A 21682-nucleotide genomic window follows, 5' to 3' on the forward strand; every position below is an offset into this window, starting at 1 on the left:
TAATTTTGTCCAAAATCAACCTAGTCATGTTACCTGAAAAGAAAGTGAAAGTGAAATCACTCAGTCTTGTTCCCATGTGACCCCACGGACTATAGCCTACCAGGCTTCTCTATCCATGGGGTTTTCCAGGCAAGAATACTGGAGTGGGTTGCCATTTCCTTCTCCATGTTACCTGAATGCTTTTTCAAACCTTCGTCTACTCCCCAAAGCACCATGTAGTCAGAATCCTAACTGGTCCTTCATAATTTAGCCTGGGGTAGGTTAGGTTAACCCTAACCTCTGGCCTCTGGACAAATCCATCCTACCACTTGTTTTGTTAATAAAGTTTGATTGGAACCCAGCCACACCCATTTGTCTACCTACTGCCTGTGGCTACTTTGAAGCTATGATGGACGGTCCCCAGGCCAATATGATTGTCATCTGAGTGAATGCCACTGAGGGGACCTTAAGCGGGTCTTCAGGAGAGTAGGTTTAAGTCAGTCTCCCAGTTTGGATGGATGTGAGTTGCACCAGCTTTGCAAATGCTGTGACTGAAGGAAAGCAATGGTGGCCTCCCAGTCCACTGCTTGTCACAGGTCTGACATGCTACCCTGTGTCCTAAAGGAGTCTCTTTCTCTACCCTTCAACAATGTCTCTTAGAAATACAAGCACTAGGACTTCCCTAGTGGTCCAGTGCTTAACACTCAGCACTTCCACTGCAGGGTCCATGAGTTTGATACCTGCTCCAGGGAAGATCCTTCATGCCGACAGTGTGGTCAAAAAAAAAAAAAAAAAAATTACATAGGCCAGAAGGCAGTGAAATGATATGATGTGTCTCTAATGTGAAAAAAAAGGAAAAAAAAGATTACCCCCCGGCCCCCTCTCCAAATGCAAGTACCTCTGAGAATTCTGATGTAGTCATGTGCATGTGAATCAGCTGCACTGGGAATTTGGTGTCAAGTAGAAGGAATAAGCTGAAAGAGCATCAGTTTGACTCAGGGTGGAGAGGTTACTCTTAGAGCTCGTGGCCCTTGTTGCAGAAGATGCCTTCTGATTGAGAAGCTGCTAGGCTGGGCAGGCGCCGGGCAGGGTGAAGCGGGGGCGTGCATAGGCACCAAGAGAAGAGAGAGACGAGGCCAGAGGGTCAGTTTGCCTTCCTCTAATAGACATCTTCACATGTCAGCAACAAATCAAATTAAATATTTTTATTCCTTTCCAGTCTTCTTTCTGGGTTTCCTGTAGCTCAGCTGGTAATGCAGACTAGCCTTCTCTACTTACACCCAAAAAATAATTAGGCAGAGGTTATTTATACATTAGAAGTCAAGTATGATTCCCAAGTATAAAACTGCTCATTTTGAATGAGTTATTAACTAGCACCTGAAGGAATACTCTTTGTGATTAAAGATGTCAGCGAATGCCCAGTAGCCACTTTTAAGGGGGGAGGGCACTTTTAAGGAGGCTTAATGACAAATTCAGAATGACTGAGTGGTCTTGGATGTACTCAGAATCTTTAAAAACTAACAGTACCGAAAATAAACAAACGGAAGCCCTTGAGTCTGGAGGAGTCCCCCCCACCTTTTTCTTTTCTTTTGTTAACAAAACTTTCTCTATAAAATGAAATTCCAAGGAGAATTTCTGAGAGTATTTGTTTTTATAGTTCAGATAATTTAAAGTTGCTATTCTGAATAGAGTCTGTTGAGCTATAACCTGAATTTAAATTCTTTGGAATTATTTTCAATTCTATCTAATTGAGGGTAAATAATAAAAAATAGACCCAACTCCAATTAGAGAAGATGATATTACAATCAACTAACCTTTGTGCTCCATTTGCCAAGCTCAAGAAATAACCTCAAAATTGAAACCTAAGATTGAAATAATAAATATAAGCAGGTCTTACCATTTCTGGTATGAGGTTGTTACTATAGTGCCATCTTCAGTGCAATGTACAAAGGAAGCTGTTTTTTTTCCTTTGTTAAAAAAAAAATCAAGCATAAGAAACTATTCTTTTGAGGATCTCACAACATGAAAATGCTAAAAATGACAGAGAAATTTATGTCTCTTCTAAAGTGATGCTTACTGTCTAACTGGTATTTAGCATTGTGGATTTGTATCTGGCAGGTATCATGCATTAGTAATTAAACTACTATAGATAAAGTATTTGAATGTTTGGAGCCAAATACATATTTAACTTGCTTTATTAAATGACTTAAGTGTATAAACCAGAGAATCTTTGGATCTGAGAGTTAAGAGTGTTTTCAAAGATCATCTGCTCTAAACTTGCATTCAAATACATTTTCTTGAATGACATCCATCCTCCTTGTCAGAACCATTCAGACTATGGACACCTCCCTGGACAAAGAATTCTGTATTTTGGAATCTAGCTCATTCCAGTTATAGGCTGCTATGAATCCTTATGGAAAATGTCCTTCTGCCACATTGGAATGTTTCCCTGAAGCATCACCCACAGATCCTCACTCTCCTCTCTGGAACTTACAAATAGAACAGTGTAATGGAAATAGCATTATCCTGTGAGTCAGGAGAATCAGGATGTAGACCAGATTGGCCTTCATGTGTTGCTTGACATTGGGCAAGTCACCTTCCTGCTCCAGCCCTAGTTGCTTTTCCAAAAGGAAAGGAATTGGGAAGAAACAATCTGATTTCAATGGGTATGTATGCTCCCATCCTTTTATGGTGGTTCTTAAACACTGAAGATGACTATTCCCCAATAGGCTCTTGGATTAATCCCTTTCTGATGACATTTAAAATGGAATAAAGACTGTTTCAACCCTGTCCTATAGTAAAGACACTATTTAGAAACTAGCTTTCTCCAATGTGTTTGTAGTCAAATGAGTAGGTGAAATCAGATATGCATTTGGTATTAAATACCCAAATTACTGCTCACACATCCTACACTGCAGTACAGTCTAGGCAACCAAGAGTACTGTGCAATCTGTACAGAGTCCTACTTCTCTCCAAATGGACATATCAAAGCCTACAAAAAGTCAACAAGTTCCAAGGAAGGTGATCTCACTGGATGGAATTTTAATGAAACGCCTGTATTTGGGTTCTTTTAAAATCCCTCTTTTCCTAAGGGCAAGCTAGTTGTCTTCTTAGTCCTGATGGTTTGATCCAGTTTACAATACACATTTCTGTGGAACTGCTTAGTTACATCTAGGAAAAAAAAATGCTTTGTGAATTTTCATGGTGAGAACGGATACAGCAGCATTTAAGCAGCTGTGCCAAATCTGAGCAAATGAATATTTTCTGAAAGAGGGTGCAAGGAGAAAATAACAGCCATGCTTACGGCAACACATGGCAAACCTGCCTACATGTCAGCAATAATAGACTTCTCGAGTTACTGCAGGGACCCCACAGTGCAAACTGATTTCTTTGAATCCAGCTCAGGACTGAAAGCCTTGCAGTCCAATTCCGATGCAAGGAAATCTAAATTGCGAGAAATCCGAACGTTGTCCTGTTTCCTGATAACTCACTCTCTCTTCTTATAATTACTTTTGTGTCAGCAAGACTACCTTTGAAATCAATCACTTACTGTACTACATTTTCCATATTTCTCGAAGTTATAAGAAGGAAATGAACAGATAGAAGTGTGATGATTCTTTCTATAAATAGCTTGAGTTTCCAGGGTGGAGATTACCCTCCACTTTGACAGGGAGAGCTATGAATAAAACAGCCAGCCAGTAGCTACTGTGGGCTGGAAGATAACTGGTAAATAAAAACAAATATAGCAATGTGGGAAATACACACAGCAGCGTGATCTCTACTTGTGATAATATTCCACACTTGAACATGGAATCCTAGGTTTTGTGTGTGTACTGCCACTAACAAGTAAACGACAGTGAAAAAAAAAAATCTCCTGAAAGTAGCCCATGCCATAGATGATGCTGGCTTTTTATAACAGCAGAAGAGAAGAATTTCCAGCAGGGAGGACTTGGCAAATGTGACACATCCTGCGACGGAGCAAGGGGACCCATGGCAGAGACATGGCTTCCTGGGGGTTCTGGCAGAAAATGGCTTCTGAAATATGCACTTGGTAATTTGTACTGAAATACAATTTCTAATAACAAACCAAAGGCCTAACATCTTTTTACCAGAAGATTAGGTACCCAAACATTTGTATCGATTTATTTTGTCCCCTATCAAAATTCATTATATGTAATACACCTGTTTCACTTCCTACTCTCATTAAACACATTTGCTAATTATTATTATTTTTTAACAGCTAGAACTCACCAGGAGGCCCTGACAATCAGTCAGTTCATGATAACAGTAATCCCAAGAAAAAATTTCATGGAGGCTGTAAAGGTAACTAAGTTGTTTTCATTGACCAGCGAATCCTGTAAAAACATGAGTTGTGTTGATACAACCTGGATTTCCTACATATTTAAAAAGAAATAAAGCAGAGAGGGAGAAAGGAGTCTAAGATTTGACTTATTTTACCATGAGTCTTGTTCAGTAATCAGAGTCTGAGTTCTATCTGATAAGCAATGTTTTCCTTTTGATACTCATTTGCCCTTATCCTTCTCAACCTTCACTTGGGTAGACAGCTTTTTAGTCAGTCATTTTCAATCTGCTTTTTCTTCTTTTTTTTAAACCTCTGTATTCTAATAATTTTGAGTCAAACCCTCACCCTGGGGTTCTTTATTTTGGATCTAGGGGCCCTTATCTGGCTCTCTGGATAATATTTATGAAATGTAGTAACAGATTTGTACCATGGTTAGCTACTTTGCCATTCCTTACTGCACTGTACTGCAAGGAAGCTTATAGATTGCAGATGATAATGATGATAAAGTTAACAAATAAGGAAAATCAAAACCAAATCTCAAGACAGTAGACATTACTGAAATCCAAGGAAGTCCTGGGAGATAAACAGGGACTAATTTTTACTACCTATGACACAGTGGTCAGGTTGCAATTTAAAGTGAAGCAAAAACCTGAAAAATTATAATTTGGGGTCTAATACCTACTTTGATCTGAGAAATCTACACATTCAGGGAAGAAACTTTTATTTGTTTACATCAACTAAATAATGCATAATTCACTCTTTGTGTGTATTCCTCTGTGTGAGTGTGTGCGTGTGTTTGCATGTGTAGGTAGGTAGACCTGGCCTATTGTATAAACTAATGGAACAATGGCATAATCTAAAAACCAGATCATTTGCATTTCTTTTTGATGTTGAGCTTTACTAATGTCACACTAATAAACACACTGAATGGTTACAAACATGACCTATAAGAAAAGACTTTTATTAGTGAAAACAGCATTAAAATTATTGAATATCAACTCCAGAATTTTACCACAATGGTTCAGTTTACATGGAACAATGATGAAAACATACATTGTAAAACTCAGTGAGAGAACAGACCTCACTATCACTTTCGAAGGCTGTCATGAGCAGTTAGAAGTGTATGACACAAGCTAGTATAGAAATAGATTGTTCATGAACTTCAGATGACTATTTCCTTCCTATAGTTAATTTGAAAGTGATATTATATATTTCTTATTACATATTTAGACCATCTCTCTGAAGGCCAAATTCATGAGCTTTTTAAGTTCAACAATGAATTTCTCATATTTGATGTATTATTGAATCACCAGAGTTTCTATTTAGCCAGCGTATACAAAAGCAAACTAAGGTGGAAGCCTGAGTAATTCTTTCTTGGTTCTGGGTACTATAGTCAGCAGATCTAGTAATTATGATTTAATGAAACATTTGAATCTTTTTATTCTCAGTGGCAATTATTTGGCTCAAAGTATTCAAGTGGTTGTCTCAGAGCCTTCCCTCATTTTCCCTCTGAAGACATAGGCAACAACAGGCTAAAAATAATCTTTAAAGAACTAAAAAGTCATAGAGTTTCATATAAGATGGACAATACAGTTTTCCTTCCTTGAGTAACCTCTCTAAAATGCAATCTTGTCAACCAGTGGGAAGTAAAACAAATGCAATTCAAAATTAGACTACGATCAGTTTTGTACAGAATAAACTATTAAAATGTATTTAGCTTCCCATTTGCTTTTAACAAAGGACAGAGTCCCTGGAAAATCTGAAATTGAGGGTTAACAATTGAACTTGAGATCTGTTGCCAGTGATTCCCTATAAATGAAGCCACAAACAGGATATTTTAGTTCAGCCCATCCGATCATAGTGACTAATAGACTGAGCATTTGAAATGAGGCTAAACCTTTGACACCCCTTGTCTACATAACTGAGTGGGTTGGACCCAAACCACTGTGCTCACTATGAAAAAAAGAACTAAAATAGGTCTCTCCATCACGTGATGCATTTCCCGTGACACACAAAACATTTTGTCCAAAAGTACTCATAACATGCTATCTATATTGCTCAGGTCTTAGCTGGTTATAAAGCCAGGCCACAGCAACGTTAATGTTCTCTGTATCCCTCTGTCTTTCTATCTCTTCCTGAAAGAAAACACTTTATTGGCCAGTTTATAATCTTTGCGGCCTTCAAATAATGCAATTGGTTCATTTTTCTCAACCAAATGATGGACTGATGATTTTGGTCATCTTTGAAAGAATCAAATAAAAGTCAAAACCAATCCCAGAAATGGGTAACTAACCAATCAAGCTGGCCATATATGATAGAGGACCCTATATTTTCTAAAAGTATTGAAACAGATAAAGATTGAACGTTAATATTTGCTTATCTGCAATTATGTCCGATTTCAAGTGATTCAAGGCAATGGGGAAGAATCAAATCATGTTGACCTTGGCCCTGTCTGGCTCTTCTCCAAAGAGGATGCCAGTGGAAAGGAACTCAAATTGCAAAGATGTTAGAAAGGAAAAGCATTTCTTAACAGATTTAGCAATTAAGTTGAATACAAATAGCATTCGAAAGCTCTGTGTCTTAACCTCAAATCTGGGTGAAAAGATCAATTTGATTACTGCTTTATTTCTTCTGAAAAATAATGGAAAGATAAATATATTTAACAAAGTGTGGCTTCAGAAATACCATTGTAGCAAACAATTTTATTAAGACTTTCATAAAAATGGCATTTAATAAAGTCTTCTAATACCTTGATGCTATTAAAAGCAAACAAAAGATTAAAACAGTTCCTTTCTGTGATTTACATTAGCTTTTATAGCATTATTTGATTTTTGTCTTAGAAACTAATGTAAATAATAATAATCAAATCAGGGTAAATACAATACAATGCATTTTCTTTACTTTATTTCAAAATAGTGATTATAAATACATTCTTAATATATTTTCTCCCCAGCTCTTTGGATGCGACAATAACACAAAAAAATAATAACTCACTGTGCTCATTTCATACAATGTCAATGTACAAATCATGCAAAGGATATAGATTAATATTACTGCCATACATTTCTAGATGTCTTATTATTTCTTCAATACCTGTTGATGTTACTCATGAGGCCATGCCCTGTATAATGTATGCATCCTTGTGGCTTAAAGAAATTAACTGTTTTTCTAAAAGCAATGAAAGAAAGCTGGTCTTGAAATGATTTTCTAATTAATATATTTATTCAGTTTATTTTTCAGAATGGAAAACTAAATACAGAATACAAATTGCCTTATAGACTGGAATCACTGTATTCTAATAGCTGCTTTCTCATAAAATTACACAAAGATTTCCTTTTAAAGAATTGAATCATCTTTATTGATTTCATAAAAAAATAATTAAAACTTGGTTTATATTCCACAGACATATTATCCCCACCCCTTTACTGATTTCATATGATCTAATTTCCTCTGCCACCATTCTAACAGAGTCCAAGTACATGATACAATGCCAAGAAGCCCATGATGTGTCAGACCACATTAGAAATGAGCACTTCTTGGATTTTTTAGATTTGAATTAAATTCTACTAAAAACGCTGTACCAACATATAGATCTTTCCTTAAGGAGTTAAACTAACATCAAGGTTATAGTTGAAACCAACACATTGTAGATAACAGTATTTTAACTGCTCTGGTACTCAACTCAAAACTTATGCCTAACTATATTATCATAAAATGTACAAGTAGAACTAATGAGAGACAGGTGTAAAATTGTATACATTGCATAATGTAGGCACAAAGACTTTAGTTCAGGGAAAGAGATCAGCCTTAACCAAGGATTTGTTACTGTCATTCACTTATAAGTAGAACTTCCAAATAACCACATACATTAAAATTACTTTTTTTTTTTTTTGAAAAGGTGAACATTTATTCCTTTCAGCAGAAGAGTATGAGATAGCCAGTATGCTACAGCAAGCTTCAAGATGGAGGCAGGTACTCTTGCCATTGACAACTGCAAAAACCTTGAAACCTCTTCAAACTGTCAACACACTGAATAAAAGGCATCATCCCAATGACCTCTTATCCCCAGCTCATAAATAGAGCTTTCCGGTTCCTCCTATGAGCATCTACTTAAGATTCCTCAAGTCATACTTTATTGACAGGATAAACTAAAACACTTTCTTTGCAGCCTTTGCGTCTTTATCCTGTCAGTACACATTAGGAGCCCTTTAATCCATGGATGCATGCAAGCATGGTAATGGCATATTAAAAGTTCTTATGAAATTGTAGATGCAAACAGGCTGTTGGGCACACATCTTCATGTCTTTTCTTTCAAGATCAGAAAGCAAGTATTTGTTTATATATTTTTAATATTCATATAAAGTATTCACAGACATTGTCATGAAAATTAAAATTACACATTAAAGTTTTAAGAGCACCAGCACATACATATGGAGACAATTTTTTTTGCTATTTAAAAAAAAATCTCCAAATAATCTATATGTATGCATGTACACCCAAACACACACATACACACAAACACCTCCAAGAATGCCAAGTTGTTTGTTTGTTTGCTTTTTTTTTAATCTTACAACAAACACATAAAGCCCTGGAATTAGTCATTAATAAAGAGACTGCTGTTACAACTTTAATCATAATATCATTTTAGAAGCTGCACCAAAATACCTGCCACTTGAAATTCATTAAGAATGCCTATATTTTACCTTCTTGGTCATCTTACTGATCAATACAGTAATTATAAGAGATGGAACATGAATAATATACATATGCAGGTAGGCCAAGAAGGCAATGTGTTTCAGGATGTCCCTTTGCTAATTGGGAGAACCTAAAAATATTAAAATATCTCCCATGATCAAGTGCTCCCTTCCTTTGACCAATTTTGACTTAGAAGTTAACAGCACAAGCAAACACAGTGGCATATCATTTGTACTTGCAGACTGTGAACTCATCTGAGACCAATGAAAGCATTTTACAGTGTGGCTTTCATAGCCGCAGATTACCATGATGTTTACTGTTCTACTTGATTATCTGATAGTAGTCAGAATGATGAAAGAACAGGATATGATGCATACAAGATATAACTATTAACCTTATTCATTATTTTTTAAATATTCGTAGTGAAAACTATTTGAATTCAGCTCATAGAATCCTGAAAAGCAAGACAAGTGATGGCAAATAATTGCCTCAGACACAGTCTATAAAACTAAGGAACCTATTTTAAAATGCACAGTTGGTAACAAATCTGAAGATAATATGCTAAATTCTCAATGATAGCACAGAACTATTTTTTTACTTTTGTTTATTTTTGTGTTTTTTTTTTTTTTTAAATGATACCTGATCACAATGTCCAAAATATTTCTGTACACATAAGCTTCAGTTTCAGTTTGGTATATTTTTGCTGTCTAAATGTATACTATTGATAAATTCCCTGTGATCAGGAAAACAAGTCAGGCATATTAAATACAGATTAAGGAGTACATATTTTCCTATTTAGTATACAAAGTACTTCATAAATATGAATTATGTTACAAAAATAGCTTTGGGTGCGCTCACACGGTAAGCACTTTGCTAATTTTGGACAACCTTTAAGGATTGTGGGTATTTCACATAACTGAGAACAAACTCTAATATTAGTTGAATTTGAGCCATGTTTAATTCTGATAAACATCACGTATTTCTTCAGATCACCACAAACGCTAGGTAACTCACGTTTATTTATTTTTTTTTCTCTTTTAGGTTTTATGTCTAGACAGGTAATGCTTAAAGTGTTCAAATTTATTTTATAGTTATGTAATGCATGGTATATTTTAAACAAATATTTGCACAATTTAACATTATAAATCCAGCGGTTTCAAGATGCAGGCCATAAAGTTTACCGATTTACAAATACTGTCGAATGTTCTCTCTTGGCATGCTTTTTTTTTTTTTTTTTTTTTTACTTTTCAGAGAATCTTTACACAAAGTTGTTACAATGCCACAAATCAAAAGGAGTATTCCAGTTCCACCAACTGAATCTACGTGCAAGATGAAGGACCCAGCTGAGGTACAAACACTGGTACCAGTTTTCTTGAGTTTGTTTTACAGAGCACAAAGAGACGAAGGTTTTGCATTGGGGTACAAAACAGATTTGCCTCTTGAGGTTAAATTCAGTGAATTATGTATATAAAGCATCCCTTTGGCAATAGAGTTTGCAGTATCCCCACAGGACTCCACAGTATAGGTTTTATGTAGTAAAATCTATTAAGGAAATTCTCTTCTACGGGACACATCTTTGCAGCTACAGTTAATGAGACACCCTTGGAAACACCTGTCTCTATGCCTATTGATAATATAGTATTTGGAAGTGAGAAGTCAACAAAAGGCACTTTCATCATTAAATAAATGTCCTCTGTAGGAAGTAAGATTGCATGACCTAGATCTTGTTCAAAGCTGTCTGCTCTTCAAGGACCTGTAGGTAGTCGGGGGAACTCTGGAGTTTTGCCTTCAGTTCAAAGTACTCGCTGCTCTTCCTTTGCTCCACAACAATTTTACTGTGGTTGCCGCCTATCAGTGACTTCTTGGTTTTTTTGTCTTGTTTCTCTGGATAGCGGATCTCGAAGCCACTGACGCCTATGCTATTGTACTCCTTTTTGCTTTCAAGAAAATTCTGAATAAACACATTGGAATCCCTGCTCGGGAATAATTCATCCAGCTCATCGATGGTGCTTAGTCTCTTCCTGGTATCCACGTGCAATACATCTTTTTCCTTGTCAGTGACATTTCTCATCATGACTTTCTGGCCTGGAGGATCAGAAAACATGAACCCAGTTTCAGAGTCTTTCAGGCTGCAGGTGTGGCTCTTGCTCATCTGTTCTATGGTTTGTGGAATGAATGCTTCCGTGCCCAGGCCATCTTTTTTGTTGGTTTTGTGGTCATGTTTTCTCAGCTGCAACTGCATGGAACCGCACTCGGGGTTCCCCAGGCCTTCGTGCTTCACTGTGGGTTTCTTGTTTCGTCTCAGCACAAAAACAAGAAGGCAAAAAGCTACAAACACAGTTAAGATGAGGACCACTAAGATACTTAGGATCAAAATGGACAGAGGCACTGGACCACCAGGAGGACTTCGAATGGGCCCCAGCGGGGTAGTGAAAGTAATGGCGGGTGCAGGGCTCGTGAATGGCGCCGATGGCTTGTTTAAGAGCTTGGGACACAAGATTTCGTTTTTGAGGGACTTCAGTTCGATGTTGGCAAACTGCACAGGTGTCTCGCACTTCAGTTCTTTCATGACAATCCCATCGTTCAGCTTCTCCAGCCACAGCTTTAATGCCACCAAGTCACAAGTGCAGTCCCATGGGTTGCCCTCCAGGTCGATCTGAGTAAGAGCCTGCAGCTGATCCAGGACACCACTGACAGGCAGATACATAAACTTGTTGTTCCTCAGGTTCAGTCTAGCGAGGGGTGCTCCCGAGAAAATGTACACGGGCAGGCTCTTTAAGAGATTATTGTTTAAGTACAGCAGCTGCAAGTTTGGCATTGAGTCAAAGGTGCCCGCTAAGATTTCCTTAATTAAGTTGTATTCCAAATATAAATACTGCAGGTTATGAAGGCCTGAAAAGATCTCGGGATAGAGTCTCTCGATCTGATTGCCATTGAGATAAAGCCGGCGTAAATTCGTGAGGTTTCGGAATACATCCCCCTTGATTGCGGTAATCTGATTGCTGCCTAAATGGAGTAGATCCAGTCCCTCGAACTCGGTGAAATCAGAGATGTCCACGTCTTTGATGCTGTTGCCATTGACGTGCAACTTCTTGGCATTTAACGGTTTTGGTATCAGCTCTGACATGGACTGGATGTTTTTCTCTTGGCAGTTGACACTCAGTCCCAGATCGGAAGGATGGGTTTTGCAGAAGCAAGGTGCTGGACAAGGTGTAAGAGGAGGCACCCTGGTTTGGTAAGACACGATCTGGCTGAGATTGCGGTTAGAGAGGGCTTTGCCGGCCACGATTCCAGAGATCTTGGACGGATTTGTTGTTTTCGGTGCTTTGGTCACTAACCTGTGTAAAGATGTTTGGGTGGTGTGACCGTTCGGGGTGGTGTAGCCATTTTCCAGCTGAGACGGAGGCAGGATTCGTACGTCAAAATCACTGCCTGTGCCCATGGGGCATAATTCCTGCTTGTTGGTTTCTTTTAAAAGTCTTCCATATAAGTCACTGGGCGTTTCACAGATAGCTTCACCTATGTAAATGTTATATGGCATATTCTCCAGCCAAGCTTTTAAAGGCAATAGATCACAGCTACAGTTCCAAGGGTTATCTTCCAGTTGCAATTCGACCACACGGCCTATGTGTTCCAGAACTCCGATATAGGGGAGCTTCTGGATTCTGTTCCCTCGGATATCCAGATGAGTCAAAGATGCGAATCGGAAAATATTATCAGGAAGAAAGGAAATCAGATTGTCATTAAGAATGAGAACTTTTAGTTTGTGGAGCTTATTGAAGGCTCCCCGTTCAATATACTTGATTAAATTGTAGTCAGCCTGGAGATACTCCAAGTTCTCAATGCCAAGGAAAGTGTCAGCCCGGAGAATCTTTAATTCATTGTTGTTCAAGTGCAACTGCTTTAATGCACTGAGCCCAAGGAAGGCTCCTCCCTCAATGTTCTGCAGTTTATTATTTCCCAGCTGCAGGGACACTGCGTGTGAAAAATTCAAGAATGTGTTTGGGTAGAGGATATTTAAAAAATTGTTTTGGAAATTGAGGTGATAAAAATTGGACCAAGGGGGTTTCAGCTGATTTGGCCTGTAGACTGAAACCTTCTCACAGTTGACATACAGCACATTCTCAACTGACACGCAGGAACACACATTGCAAATTTCCACCGATATGTCAGAATCTGCATTTGTCGAAGAAATCAGGGCTGACAAAATCAGAAAGAGCCAAAGAAACATCTTCTTGCAATCAGCAAACAACTTTATGCTTCTGAATAAAGAGAAATAATCTAAAAAATAAAAAGAAAACATTTTTTTCAATGATTGTTACTTGAAAAAGAATTTGTGCTTAAATCCTACCACAGTGAACACATGGCTATAATCATTCGCTTTGTATTTTTAAGACACCCAAAACTTCAAGTATTCTCACTCAGTCCAACAAGAACCACCAAAAATACCATACATTTTATTTCTGTGCCTGTAGTTGATACAAAGTTTGCATGTGCAGAACACACAACAAACAACAGTAAAAAAAAAAAAAAAAAAAAAGATTGCTCATCATGGTTTAACCTGAACAATCTGAAAATAGCATTTTTTTTTAAAAAGACTTGGACCACCAAATTCCACACTTGAACTCAGACCTCAAGCTTGTATTGGTAACTCTAATGACTGACTCCAGAACATCAACTATACCACATAGTGTTAGCACCAGGAAAGGAATTTCTATCTGTAAATGTCTACTCTCAACGCTTCAGCTTGGTAAGAAGCCAGGCAGAGGAGATATTAGGGCCTTGGGTTCCATGAAGGATGGCGATAGGAGTACTGAGTGGCTGCAGAGGGAATGGTCAAAAGATCAAGGTGGAAGAAACCCTGGAAAGATACGTTCCTGAGCTTCAGTCCAGAGGTAAGCACATTGCCATGAATCAGTTCACTCCTGTACACTGCTCTACACTGTGTTTAACACACACACACACACATGACCCTGAGAGGGTTCAGCAAAATAATCAAGTAGGAAATGGCCTAATTTGAGTATCAGGTAAATAAACAGTATCCAGTTTCCTGTCAGTCATCTCCCAAACAGGGGAGGAAAAAAGGCTTTTTTGTCTTTGGGTCCCAGAAAGCAGGAAAGAAAACTGCTTGCCCTGTACTCATTACCTGATGTCCAGACAGCCTCCCCACTCCACCAGAACTGGCTTTCCTGCCTCCCTGACACTCTCCCATTCTTCTGGGTGCCATCTGAACCCAGGGCCGACTGACACTTGGCTCAGATACCGATCTCCTTCACTTGGACCACAGACTGCCACTGCTGAGGAAGAGGGGTTCACACACTACAGTCCCTGGGAGGCTTTATCTGCAGCGCCAGATACATTTAGCACAGCCAATGTCTGCCCTCAAAGTCATCAGTTCCCAAATACCTCACTCCAAATATTACCACCCCCTGTCCCTGTCTACAAACAAACCAAGAATCACTTAGTCGAGTTTCATGCTTGGCAAATTAACCCGTGGCTGCCAATTCCGTCCACACTGTATGCATGTACAAATATATGTGATGCTTCATGGAAAAGATTAAAAGGAACAGCAAGCACTGTGCATTTTACCAATGCAGTTTTACTCATGTGAGCCTCCTCCATCTCAAATGGGAAGCTGTCCGGAATTTCAATATGGTTACCATCAAATATTAATTAAATAAATCAATTACTCAGGAACACACAAGGAGAAGAATGATACAAAGAGAGAAGTGACACACAAAAACTCCTTTGTTTATTTTGCCCGGGAGGAATCAGCTAGTGGCAAAACCGAACGTGCCTCAAGGTAGACAGTTCCTTAGCCAGTGACCCACGAAGATTTGCATTTTGAGTAGTTTGGTTCAGAATACAGCCAGCACTGCCCAGATGCTCCTTGGCTGCCATATAGATGAGCATTTCCTCAGTTCACGGCGATAGCTTAATTGGCAGTGCAAAAGGAAGTCATAATTTCAAAGTATGACATCATCCAAACTAACTTTCATTGTAAAATCAAAATCTCACATGCTTTCTTGGCCTTCCTACAGATCTGGTTTTCAACAGCTACTCTGTTTCCTTAGAGTCATTTCTTGTTACTACCCCCCACCCGGAACCGCCCCCAACCCCAAAGAAATGCTAAAGCAACCAAACCAAGCCAAAAACCTGAACACCTGAATTCAGTACAAAACAAAAGAACAAGGAGCACGAACAGACCTGAAATTGCATAAGGAGCTGTCCCCCTTGCAATTTCTACTTTAAGTAGCAATGGGGAGTGCGGGGCGGGTGGGGGGGGGGGTGGAGAGCGCAAGGACAAGCTAGAAGTTCCCAAACGCAGCTCCAGTGAAACAGAAGCTGCAGGCGGCTGGAGGATCAAGCAAGGGAGAAGGGGAGTAGAGCAGCCAAGGAGAGAAGGGAAGAGGGACCGAAAGGGAAAGAGACCATGGAGAAGTGGAGAGATTAAGAAAAAAAGCTAGGAGAAAGGATCTCCCCCCTCCAAAAAAAGGGGGCGCGCTGAAGGGGCAATGAATGTAAGCGAAAGAAACCTCATATTCACATGGTACCACTAAAACCTGTACATTTTGCAATGGGGGTGGCGGGGAGGCAAAAAGGAAAAAGCAAATCCACAAAGTGTGAGCTGAGTACCAAAAGCCATCTCTCAGGGTTACAAGGGCGGCCCGTATCCTTATCCACCACTCCGTCTCTCGCTCTCGCTCTCCCTGCCCCGCAAGACACCCGGCTCCCACGGCCGGCCAGAACTGCACAAACCTAGCCTTACCACAAATCCGGCATCCACCAGAGCGCCACGCCTGGCGCTCCGCTTTGCGCGGAGGGACCGGGCCTGCAGGGGGCCGACGACCGGGGAGGGTGGGCCGAGGTGGCTCCCCGGGAACTGGCCCGGGAAACCTCCGCCTGCCTGCCTGGGGCGCGCGCGAGGGGGCGGGGGGCTCCGCGGAGAGACGCTGTCCACACCGCCCCCGGTGCGCTACCTCGGGCCGGCAGCGACGCGGCTGGAGGGGCCGCCGGCGATGGCGCGTACCGCAATGTTTTGCCGCATCTCGGTGCCCAGGGCAGGCATGCAGCCCCCTCCCGGGTCCCGGGCCCGAGCGGCGGCCTCGTGGGCCGTGCAGCAGAGGCGGGGACCGCTCGGGATGTCGCGGGGGCCTTCAGCCCCGCTGCGCACACATCTCTCCGCGCGCTCCCGTCCCACCGGGGGCAGCTGCCGGAGTTTCCGTTGGCCTCTAATAGACCCAGGCGTGCGGTGGTTGAGGGGGAAGAGGTGGCCAGCTCGGGCCACGAGGGTGATAGCTACCGGGGCGTCACTGGCCTGCTAGCCATAGGCACAGTGACCCCGTGGCTCCTTGGCCGACAGCGGCGGCCCAGGCTCCCCCTTGCGCCCCCACCCCTACCCCACCCCCCCCACGCCGGCCAGCCCCAGAATGCTGCTGTCACCAAGCCAGAAATCAGCTCAACATTTGAGCATCTTGCAAACTCGCGCTGCCAGCGCTTGCCCGGCTTTGCAGGGTTTTTGGAGTTACCCACCGGCTTCTCTCGTATTCCCTGTCTTGCGGGATGCCAGAAATCTCCAATTAGCTTGCGGGCCACTGCCCGGAGCCCTAGATCCAGGTCCGCCTAGAGTGCCTGCGAGCGGATCGGAAAAAAGCCCAGCCCGGCTCAGCGGCCCCGACAGCCCACATCACCGTAGACCAGGACACTTTCCTAGTCGCCCCAGCCTCCCGGGGGCGGAGAGGCGGGGGCAACGATGCTAAGGACACCGGACTCTTTCGGTCCTCGGGGACTTGCGACCGCGCGTTGGGCAGGCAAGCCGGGAGCGCGCGGCAGCGGGGAGGTAGCCACTACGGCCTCTTTGGCCACTCAGCTCGCTCCAAACCAACACGACCCAAACTAAAAATAAGAAGCTACCTGCCCCCCTCCACATGCACGCGCGCGCGCGCACACACATAGACACACACTCACACACGCGCGCGCGCTGCCGAGCCGAGCTGGGGAAAGAGGCAGCGCGTGTCTGTGCAGCCCCAAGCTGGAAATTCACCCACCTCCGGACCCCGGCGGCTCTCGCCGGACCCGCCGCGCCGCGATCCGCGCTGCAGTTTCCGCTATGGTCTCTACGTGATTCGGGCTGGAGCTCCTCGGCGCCCGCTCGCCCGTCAAACACAGCGAGCAACCCTCGCAAGCGAGCAGGCGGGCAGCGGCGCGCACGCGCGCACCCAGACAGACACCGCGCGCGCACCCAGCACCTCGCACACCGGCTGCACCTTCACATACAAGCGCCGAATCCTCGCCCCCGCCCCCCGCACCACCCCCAATCCCCGGGCACTCACGCAGCCCTCCCTTCCGACACTGAAGCACCTCGACCCCCGCACATTCCCGAGGCCTCCCCCAAACCCCCACCCAGACACCCACCCTTGATTCCTCTTCTACCCCCACGCCGGGAAAGACAGCGCACTTTCCTCCCCGCATGCCCCCTTTTTTTCCCTAAAACACCCCCTAGGGAGGAGCGACCCCTATCCTCACGCATAGAGACCCCAGTCGCCTAACGCGGGCGCGCTAGCCTCCATCTCCCCACCACATACACGCACACTCCAGTCCTTTCTCCTCCCCCAGTCCCCTAAGAACCAAGGCACACACGCACGCACACACACATACACAACCGGGGCGTTCCTTTGAGCGAGCCACCAACAATCCCGGCAAAGCCCAAGAAACAGCGGAGAGCCTGGGGGAAGGCAGGGGGTCAAGGGAGGTAGATAGGGGCGTCGAGTCTACGCGGAATTGAATCATTCCAGGATCGAGGTGTGTGTGTGTGGGGCGGTGAGTCAACAACAATGACATTCAAAGGCAACAATCGCACTTGGGCTTTGTATCCCGGGTACGGTACCTTTTGCTAATTGTCACCCTGCAGAACAGAGGGCTCCGGGAATACTTCTTCGGTCGCGGGCGATCCTGGATGGAGCCTTCTCTGGACCAGTTTCCTGGGAGCCAGTAGTGTTCTCACTCCTCCTACCTGTCTGCGCGTAAGGGGCTGGGGGCTTTAAGGCAAAAGTGTGAAGCTTTAGCCCAAAGTGAGACTGTTTGGTGGATTTAGGAGACGCGTTAGTTCTCCGCACCTCAGAACCCTGCGAACCTTCGGTGTGGAACGGGTTACGAGGGGTTGATTAAGGGGTGGGAAGAAGGGATAGGGGAGAGGAAAGAGGTGTGGGACTGAGAGAGATGCCGCACTTGCGACCAAAAGAAGAAGAAGAAGAAGAAGAAGAAGAAGAAGGAAAAAAAAAAACTGCTTTGGCTACTGAGCATGCCCAGTTCCCAGCTCAAGCCCTATAAGGGAGGCATTGTGTGCAATCCACTTCTCCGGGCTTTGGTGGTGACCGGGAGGGGAATTTGGTTAGGGGAGGGTGGCGGTGAATGGGAGACTTTAGGGAAGGGGAACAAGGTTTGGAGTTTGGGGGCTGCGCGGAAGGGTCTGGTAAGAAAAAAAGGAAAGAGACCTCTGGGATATCTCGGGGAGACAGGAAAGGAGATAAAATGGACTAAGAAAAGTCACTTCAGTAGCCCCGTCACTGGCGTGTCTATACCAGAGAGGCTTTAGGATTGAATCTCAGCTATCCGGAGGTTGCAAACAGAGCGTGTGGACAGGCCAGGCCCCATTTGTTGGTGCTGCCACAGGAGGTTAGGGCTGTCTTGAGGCCGGGCGAACGTGTAAACCAGTTTCATGCAGATTGATAATTCAGTTAATAAGCTTAGAAAGCAAGCACTGGAACTTGTGGGGCGGGGGCGGGAGTAGGGGGAGAGACGGTATTTCAAATACCTGGCTTTCCTAACCAGTAAAGGCTAAAATGGTAGTTTTTCTCCCCTTCCCCCAACCTTGCAGTTTTTGTAGATGCTCCTCGGCTAAGAAAAACAACTCTCTCTCTCTCTCTCTTTACTTTGTGTCGGTGGAAATAAACTGGTTTTAGGTAAATACAGCTAAGTTATAAATGGGAACTATCTCCCCAGGACCTTTCAGGTAATACTGCAGGGGCGATGTCTTCAGGACCCAGGTTCTGCCTAGTCCACTTATTCACATTGCAGTAGCTCCACCCACAAGACGATATAACCAGTACCCAGAAATGCTTTTGCTTAAAAATGAGAAACTCTTTAAAACTAGCAATAGCTTTGAAACCAGAATTTGGCCGTCTGCCTGAACTCCTACAGTTAAACATTTACCATAATTGGTTGATGTTTAAAGGCCTCAAATCTAGACCAAAAAACCCGATGAGCAAAGAATTTATTACATTATTTGTGGATACTCTCCTACCTTCTGTATTATCAGTAAGATCTATTCATATATATTTCAATTTTTCATTTTTGTCATTTCTTGGAGACTGCCTTAGTGATATAGTCATGCAAATGTTTGCTGGACATGGCCTGTATATACAGATGCACATACACTGTTTAAGTGAATATTTAAACAGATATGGATATAAAGGCATATTTCTTTATGACCTTGATAAATGTTGTATCTTTCATGAAGAACCCTTTCTCCACCCCCACTCTCCATTGCCCTTAAACTTTTCATCGTCTTCTCTTTTAAAAACAACCTGGAAGTAGAAATTGAGTGGGCAGCAAAGGTAAAATGTACTATATTCAATAGTAAAATCTATTATGAAATAGCCTGGCTTAAGAAAACAATAAAGGATCCATCCAGAACAATATATGCACTTGTACAGCTCTTCTTAGTAAGGTGAAATTTGTTTCCTCCATAGGTAACAGCTGCAGTACATTGAAAAATCCCTCTACTGTTGTACATTTGAACAAAATAGATCCTGCTAATTAAGAATTCACATTTACGTTATATTGTATAATGCAATTTGAAAGTGGTAATGTATACCAAAACAGGTTGGCATTTATTCTAGATGCAAAGGATTCAGGAAGCTACAGTATATTTTATCAGGATGGGGGAATTGTTTATCCTTTACTATAAATGTTAACAAGATTCAATAGAATGAGCAAAAAATTTTACCTGAAAATATGCACATTCCAAGTCCTGTGATAGCTGAAAGGCCAGATTTGGACAGTAAATATCAGATGACTTAAATGTCTATCTTTATTTAACTTTAGAAACTGTTCTGAGAGTCAACTATATTTGACTGCAATAACTGTGGAATGTTCTTTTTCATATATGTATGGAGACTGAAGTCTGAAAACAAGTACAACTAGAACATCAATAAATTACAGTTAATAATAGTACTAGGAACTTATGGGTGACTAATATCCAGCTTATTAAAATGAATGCTTTAATATAAAATAGTTGGCTGTTTAAAAATGACAAAGGGGATACTCATAAGAATAATATAGAAGTAACAGCTTCCATGCCTTCTGCTTTTTTTTTGCTTTTAGAATAGTTAAAACACCCAGTCGTTTAGCCCTGCAGTCTCTTTTCTGTCTCCTAGAACTACATATGATAGACATATAGGACAATGGCAAACTAAAGGGAATTTCTAGCTTCTAGGAAGTAAATATATAAATAAATAAACAAACGTGTTAAGAAAACTCCAGTACTATTTATGGCAATTGGAATGAAAAACAAAATTGATGTTCTTCCCAAAATATATGAATGCAAATATTGTGAGACAGATTTGTAATCGCCTCATAGTTTTCCCAAATGTTGCACCATACTTAATCTTGGCTTTGCAAAGATATAACTGGAACCATAGAACTATGCTGACATATTGTGTCTCCCTCCTTCAAGGCAAATAAACAACTGCAGCAGAAATTTCATCAAGCTCCTGGATATCCTTAATTTCAAAGGCATTTTAGTCAAATACTTCTAACCAAAAATGATTAGAACACCAATAAAACTGGGCCCTAGTTAGTAGTCTTTCAATATCATTGTTTTCCTCATTTATTCTGCCTTGTCTTGCTGCTATTTAAAATCAAACAAACCTTCATTTTGGTATCCAGGTATCAGTAGATCATTTGGTGTGTTTTCATTTCAAAAGTGTGTTTATATTCTGGCAGTTGGAAAAAATGGTGAATTTAGCATTTCTCTGAGTGGAATCTAAGAAAGTTCTTGCTGTTTAGTCACTAGGTCCTTTCTGACTATTTGCAACCCCATGGACTGCAGCACCCCAGGCTCCTCTGTCCTCCACTATCTCCCCAAGTTTACTCAAATTCATGTCCATTGAATCAGTGATACTATCTAACCATTTCATCCTCTGCCACCCACTTCTCCTTTTGCCTTCAATCTTTCCAAGCATCAGGGTCTTTTCCAATGAATCAGCTCTTCATATCAGGTGGCCAAAGTATTAGAGCTTCAGCTTCAGCATCAGTCTTTCCAATGAATATTCAGGGTTGATTTCCTTTAGGGTTGACTGGTTTGATCTTCTTGCTGTCCAAGGGACTCTCAGTAGTCCTCTCCAGCACCACAATTAAAAAGCATCAATTCTTCGGTGCTCCGCCTTCTTTATAATCCAACTCTTACTGTATGTGACTACTGGAAAACTATAGCTTTGACTATAAGGACTTTGGTTGACAAAGTGATGTCTCTGCTTTTTAATAGGCTGTCTAGGTTTGTCGTAGCTTTCCTTCCAAGGAGCCAGAGTCTTTTAATTTCATGGATTCAGTCACCATCTGCAGTGATTTTGGAGCCCCCAAAATAAAGTCTATCACTGTTTCCATTATGTCCCCATCTATTTGCCATGAAGGAGTGGGACTAGA

At 41.8% G+C, this 21682-nt stretch overlaps 1 protein-coding gene across 2 annotated transcripts; it reads right to left on the minus strand.

Annotated features, from left to right (window-relative positions):
- Positions 1-5227: 5227 nt before the first annotated feature.
- SLITRK4 (SLIT and NTRK like family member 4) lies at positions 5228-18287 on the minus strand. 2 transcript variants are annotated; one of them, XM_061408613.1, is made up of 2 exons: positions 17865-18287; positions 5228-13258 (listed from the first exon to the last, which is right to left on the minus strand). In XM_061408613.1, exon 2 carries the CDS (start codon positions 13206-13208, stop codon positions 10695-10697), a length of 2514 nt encoding a protein of 837 aa, XP_061264597.1. In that variant the 5' UTR covers positions 13209-13258; positions 17865-18287; the 3' UTR covers positions 5228-10694. The 2 variants fall into 2 exon arrangements, with proteins under 2 accessions (XP_061264597.1, XP_061264599.1); XM_061408615.1 differs by lacking the exon at positions 17865-18287 and adding an exon at positions 17026-17330.
- Positions 18288-21682: the final 3395 nt, after the last annotated feature.

Source organism: Bos javanicus, chromosome X (assembly GCF_032452875.1).
Source record: "Bos javanicus breed banteng chromosome X, ARS-OSU_banteng_1.0, whole genome shotgun sequence".
Taxonomy (NCBI): Eukaryota; Metazoa; Chordata; class Mammalia; order Artiodactyla; family Bovidae; genus Bos; species Bos javanicus.